General features: G+C 33.5%; 1 protein-coding gene across 3 annotated transcripts; it reads right to left on the bottom strand.

Annotated features, from left to right (window-relative positions):
* Positions 1–305: 305 nt before the first annotated feature.
* On the bottom strand, positions 306–2,930 carry LOC132061801 (uncharacterized). 3 transcript variants are annotated; one of them, XM_059454442.1, is made up of 3 exons: positions 1,665–2,694; positions 1,476–1,580; positions 306–953 (listed from the first exon to the last, which is right to left on the bottom strand). In XM_059454442.1, exons 1-3 carry the CDS (start codon positions 1,872–1,874, stop codon positions 921–923), a joined length of 348 nt encoding a protein of 115 aa, XP_059310425.1. In that variant the 5' UTR covers positions 1,875–2,694; the 3' UTR covers positions 306–920. The 3 variants fall into 3 exon arrangements, with proteins under 3 accessions (XP_059310425.1, XP_059310423.1, XP_059310424.1); XM_059454440.1 differs by lacking the exons at positions 1,476–1,580; positions 1,665–2,694 and adding an exon at positions 2,705–2,930; XM_059454441.1 differs by lacking the exon at positions 1,665–2,694 and having other exon boundaries at positions 1,476–1,618.
* Positions 2,931–6,521: the final 3,591 nt, after the last annotated feature.

Raw genomic sequence — 6,521 nt, 5'->3', positions numbered from 1 at the left:
AAGTTCTCAGTTAACCAAAAAAAAAAAGGGTATTCTAAATTCCCAAGAAAATCCCTAGGAAACTTTTTCCACACAAAAATCCCAATTTAATATTTGTAGAAAATTTTCCATGTAATTTTGCTGGTAAATTCCCATATAAAATTGATGCGACTCAACATGTTCTGCATGAAAATTCATAAGTAATTTGTACATTTTCAATGATAAATGATTTTAATTATCCAAATTATTCCTTTTTAAGAACCATGACACATAAATCTAAAATAAGTAATCATAACAAAGAAAAATATACTCATAAAATCATAAAAATTCTAATCTAGTCATTTTCATTCAAAATATAGAAGTCATTGCAACTGTCATCAACGAGAGAGTGTATTTGAAGTTGTTGCACTAAAATAAATAAACTTCCAACTACATAAATGCTAAATAGTATTACTATCAAATATCTTAATTCTGATCATAGTGATACTCATCTCCATTGGACTTATCAGAATCAGCATTATCATCCCTAGCACTCTCAGAATCTTGATTGTCTTCCGAAGATGATTGTTGTGCATTTGAAGATGATTCCGAGAAACGCGGATGCTTCATCAATGCTTCTAGCTTCTTATTTGTGTCACCTAACTCTTTCTTCATCTTCTTGTTTTGGCGCCTCATCTCTTCATTTTCACGTTGCGTTTCTTCCAATTGATTATATAGCTCGGAATTTAAAGTATGAACTTGAGATCTAATCTCATCAACTTCGTCCGGCGTTGCAGATGTTGATTGCCTAGGCACTTTTACAGATCTACCCAAGAAGCCAAGACCTCCAACTCCTCCTTTTTTCTTTCCACCAACTGATAGCGCCCAAATATCCATGTCACTTAATGGAGATGGCTGACTAGCTGAATTAGTGTCTCCATCAACTGATGCACTTTGAGTAGCTAATAATTCTTCTTTCTTTTTTCAAATTTATTCTGTACAAAAAAGCATTAATTATTTGTTTAAACTTGAAAGCAAATGCAACAGAGAACCATTAACAAAAAAAAGATAGCGAGCTGTCACAATTCTGAGCTAATGGAAATATATAATAATGTTAGTAACAACAAGAGCATTCTACATAGGTTGGTAGAAACAATAAGAACATCAACAAAAGTCTTAATGGCAATTACATACGAAATTAGGCAACAAAGAATAGTGTAGTAGCTGTTATACATAACTTTTACCATAACTTAAACAACATCCTTATAGTATTTCTCAGGGCTTTAATACTCAGGTATGTTTAGTGTAGTGGCCGAGGAGACTCAAAAAATTATGTCCTTGTCATTTTAACACATTATTTGTGGCTGGAGCATCAATAATTACACTATACAAAGGACCAACCATTTACAACCCAACTCCATCACTACAAAGGACCTAACCCTTTGGTTCAGTGCAATTCAACTAGCCATACAAAATACTATAAAAACTATTAGACAAAGTATAGAAGGAAGACTTACAAAAGCAGCTTGAGCTTTCTCATTTACCCAACTTTTATCTTTTTCCTTGCTATGAGTGAGAAAATAAAAATCCAAAACTGAAGATTCTTTTCCAGTAGTTTCCTTCTGTAATCAAAGAAAAATATGCATGTTATTAACATTTATATGTTATTATTTACTAGAGAACATTAAATAGAATTTATTTATTACCATCCTCTTCCAAATCACACGATGAGGTATACAACCACCTGTATCAAGTGAGGCACCTACATTTGCATCTCGATTCTTTTTGTTTTGTTCTGACTTTGACTTAAATTTAGGAGACTCCCAATACTCCTTCATCTCCTTAAATACTGCATCCCCCATCCAATTTGGCTTCACAGTCAAATCTTTTTTAACATCTTGAAAAAGTTGGGTCATTCTTGCACCTGCCGTTTTGTTAAAATTCTGATGTATAGCATCATTGTAGTGAGGGAGCCATCTAAATTTCTTCTACAATATCTTATAACATAGTTAATATATATCAAAATGAAATTCAGATTAGTCATATAACCTTAAACACCAATATTTGAACATGAATAGTAATATCAATTTTCTTACCTTGAATTCTTCAAACCACAGGTAAATGCATTTTCTAAATGGTTCAAGAACATTAACTCAATATTTGCTGCATGAATAGTAATAAATCACAGGTATGTCGTTTCTTTGCATCAGACAACTTCATTTTTTATCTACAACCTTCTATCTAGGGACTTCAATTTATGCATTAATGAACATTTTCTCATGTGAAACTAATTACACTGAAGAAAATAATCACAATTGCACAGTAATATGGGAACTCCAAGCTCACACCAATAAAACTAGAAATCAAATTAGTCACCAATCAGAGGCGGATGGAGCACTATAACTTGGGGTTCAATTGAACCCCAAACTTTCGTTGCAGGGTATAAATTTATATGTAAAAAATTACTAAAATTATAATAAATAGTAGATATGAACTCATAACTTAAGAAATATAATGGTTTAGTGCTAAAAATTTAAGATGTTGAACCCCTAGAATTTAAATCCTAGGTCCGCCTTTGTCACCAATTTATCATTATACTACTAATAATATAGTGAATTCTCCAAACACATGAAACTCATGTAAAAACCTCAATAGCTCCAGTAATACAACCAAAAATCACTGAATTGAAATCCAACACCAATAAATTACAAACTAGAAGAAGTTGAAACAAAAGAAGAGAACTTACTTTCGCTATTAGAGATGTAGGGGATAGGCGGTGAATCCTCGGTTTGCAAAGTTTGCTGCTAATGGAGAAGGATGGAGGGAAACGAGAATAAAATATAAGTTTTCTAGTGTTTGAACTTTGAATTCAATTTGGAAAAGGAAGATACATCCTCTTGTTTCTTCCTTATTAATCCCACTTTTCCTTTTTCTTCTATACATTTTTCTTTTAATTTCCTTTCAAGAAACATGTAAAGGCAACTTTAAAGTAAATTACCTCCTAAAATCAATAGATCTTTCAATGTTTACTTCTTTCTTTTGTTGAAAAGAAAAAAGGATTAATAATTAATAAGGAAAATAATATATTTTTTTCGTTTTAATTTACGTGTCTTACTTATTTATTTAGTCTTCTTAAAAACGAATGCCGCTTTTATGATTCGTATATCTTTAATGCTATAATGTTCTACATAACATGTGTGGGTAAAAATCATTTTAGTCTCTCAACTGTGCTTTAGAAATCAAGTACCTCCCCCAACTTTGAACAATTGACATTTTCCTCCTCTTATTCAACTTCCAGGCATTGACCGGTAACTTTAAATTAGTAGACCGATCATCAAAGGGCTAAAATGAAATTTCACTTATATAATTAATTAGTGAGTACCCTATTTAATAATATATAATTTTTCCACAGTTTCTCCATTAATTAATTCTAACCGTCTTTGCCGTCTACAATTTTCTCCACAGCCTAAGCAGTTCTTCATATTCTCAGAGAACCCGTTCAGCCCTGGTAAACGATTATTCACGAATCTAGGCACCCAAATAACGCTGAACTTCAATTTCACTGTCCGGAGAACTAAGTCACAGTATGTAACACCCCGTACCTTTAACTTAAGCTTTGACCATGATTCTAAACTTAGAAAGCCAGATAGAGAATGTGGGAATTGAAAATTTCTCTTCAGTTGTCAGATGGGGATTTACACCCCAGAATACAGATCGTATTTCAGTATACAACCCGTATTTCAAATCGTAATTTGGCATCTAAATCAATGTGCATTCTGAAAATTGGCTCAGGAAATTTTATAGTTAAATAGGGACCGTATTTTGAAATACGGACCGTATTTTAAAATACGACATATATTTGACGATCGTATTTGGGAAGGAGGTGCTACAGTGTTTCTGTTTTGAAATATGCTTAATTACGGTCCAGGTTTACGGATCGTAATTCAGAATACGGACCGTATTTTGGTCCGTATTTCTCACGTCGCACCAGAAACTATAAATACCTGGTTTCAGTTCTAATTTTTATTTTTACAAGTCCCTAAGCCCTAGAACGACTTGTCCCTCTCCTCTAATACCAAGAACAACGAGGTAAGTCAATCCAAGCCCTTCCAAATCAATTCTAACATGTGTTCTCATAATGTAACAATGAAATCATTGTTCTTAACATAAGATTTTCGAGAAAACCCATTTAAAGGACTCAAGACTCAAACCTTGGAATTCTTCTTCCAAGAACAGATTTTTAATACAAGTTTGGGGTATTACCAGGTATGTGCGGTTGCTATCTACGTGTGGGAACATCATTGTTCTTCCCCACACTTCTTCTCCCATAAAAGTATGAAGCTTTATGAAAACTAGAATTTTTAACCATATTCATGATAACCCTAGGTCCATGCCCCATGCTATATTATGTATTAAATTGTTATAAATTCTTCATTGTGCTCTTGATTCATCATTATGATTATTGAGAATCTGTCTGTAATCCATGAAAAACCATAATTTACATTCCATGGGTTCTTACATGCAAGTTTATGAACTATTATGATATTTTCTAGAAAAGTTATATATATGTTTTATAAGTTCATGCAAGAATAATACGAATGATATCCATGTACATGCAAGTTATGATTCATGAAAAGCCATGGGCAGCAAGTGCCACTTATTTTCCATGTTCATGTTTTTGGGAGTTGCATTAATTACTGAGAAGGCTTCAAACAGCCTGAAACTACGTAGCCACCATAGGATGAGCATCGGTCCACCCATGCTTAGGACGATCTCTCATAATGACTGGATCCTTTCATAATATTATTAAATCTCGTGTACTTGGTAAGGTATGAGTGTTCGCGGTAGGACGCAAGTATCGGACCATGTTGTCGGTTATATTCTTGCTCTCCCTACTCACGATATTTTACACATGTTATATATGTATATGTACTCATGTTCATGATCATGTTTCAGTTCAGTCTCTATTATGTTATTTCCTTGTCCCGTGTATTTCATTCAGTTTCTTTACATACCAGTACATTCAGTGTGTTGACGTCCCTTTTTATTGGCTGGGGGCCAGCATTTCACGACGCAGGTACTGATTTACAGGATGACGCATCTGCCTAGTAGGACTTCGCACTTATCAACTTGTTGGTGAGCCGCATCTCTTTCGGGGCTTAGACATTTATTATTTATTATTTACATAATAAGATATGCATTTAAAGGTATGTTGGGGGCCTTGTCCCAGCGAGTATGTTTTCATGTTCAGACTTATGTAGAGGTTTCATAGACTAGACTAGTCAGACATGTCATGTCAGATGTTCAGAGTCGGATAGCCATTTTGACTCATTTACGATATTTATGCTTTCATGTTTTTAAATCAGTATTTTATTAATGTTATGATTCTCATGTTTTATAAAAGCTCATCACATTCATGTTATATTTCCGCTCATGTATCCCTCATGATGATTCAGCAAGCTATGTGGTTCACTCGGTCACATGCAGTATGGCACCGAGTGTCGTGTTTCGCCCAGGCCATGGTTCGGGGCGTGACACAATAGGGAAAACTCTACATAGTTTTTACTTTCACTACAATTATGTGTTACTTCTCATGGATACGTGATGTACTTTGTTCTACTTATATATTGAAAAAGTTTGAAAGTTAGAGATGAAATATGATTACCTAATCAAGAATTTGATTGCGTAAACATGAAAAACTCAAGAAACAAATTAACAAAATATAGAGCAACGTAGTAGTAATGGCATGCTATTGCTCAGCAATTTTGTGTGTTTCTGGTGCATTGGCATCTTATTTGTCTAGATTGTTATAACATTTACTGTAAACTATATCCATATTACTTGATTGTATGTAATGTAATTGGCTTATCATACTAGGGAGTTGATAGAGTCTTTGTGCAACCGATACAAAGATGATGCTCAATCTTAAGTCCCATTAAACTTGAGATATAAGCATCTTATTACATTAAACTTTTTCCTCTCTTTTTGGTGAACTCTTTTTGTTGAAAAGAAAATTCGGTCAATTTTTCTAAAGATTTGTCAGGCATTACAAGTTTTTTGATGTTATAATGAAGTCCCAAAGAGAAGCTTCTATTAGTATACATGCGCGAAGCTTTTATTAGTCTCGGACATTTTTTTTTTCTGTTTCTAAAAAGATTAAATATATTTAACGTCTTTGCTATTTTTGTCATTCTTAGGGATGTTATTCAGGTTATCAATGCATTGTCTTGGAGAATGTTATCATAATTTCAATATTGATGATAACCAGTATGGAATATCAAATCTGTTGGAAGATGCTCACATTGTTATAGTAGGAGGTTCCTCTACTTGGTTGGCAAAAACAATTTCTTTAGAAGCTATTCATCCAGAAACTTGTGTCACAATGAGATTGGTTGATGATACTGATTTAAAAAGGTTATTTGATATGTATAAGGACTTGGAAGATAGATAAATCTATATGCATTTAAGCATAATGGATGAGAAAAATGATGAAATTAAGGGCTAAAGTTTCCCGTGGATTGACGATGAAGAAGACCATGTGGTTGAGAATGTGGAGGTTCACT

The sequence above is a fragment of the Lycium ferocissimum genome, chromosome 7, assembly GCF_029784015.1.
Source record: "Lycium ferocissimum isolate CSIRO_LF1 chromosome 7, AGI_CSIRO_Lferr_CH_V1, whole genome shotgun sequence".
Taxonomy (NCBI): domain Eukaryota; kingdom Viridiplantae; phylum Streptophyta; class Magnoliopsida; order Solanales; family Solanaceae; genus Lycium; species Lycium ferocissimum.
Note: the sequence above shows the minus strand (reverse complement) of the source record. Positions and strands in the feature narration are given on the sequence as shown.

Excerpts from the sequence above, each read along its gene's own strand:
- LOC132061801 (XM_059454440.1), bottom strand. The coding sequence starts at position 855 with ATGGATATTTGGGCGCTATCAGTTGGTGGAAAGAAAAAAGGAGGAGTT.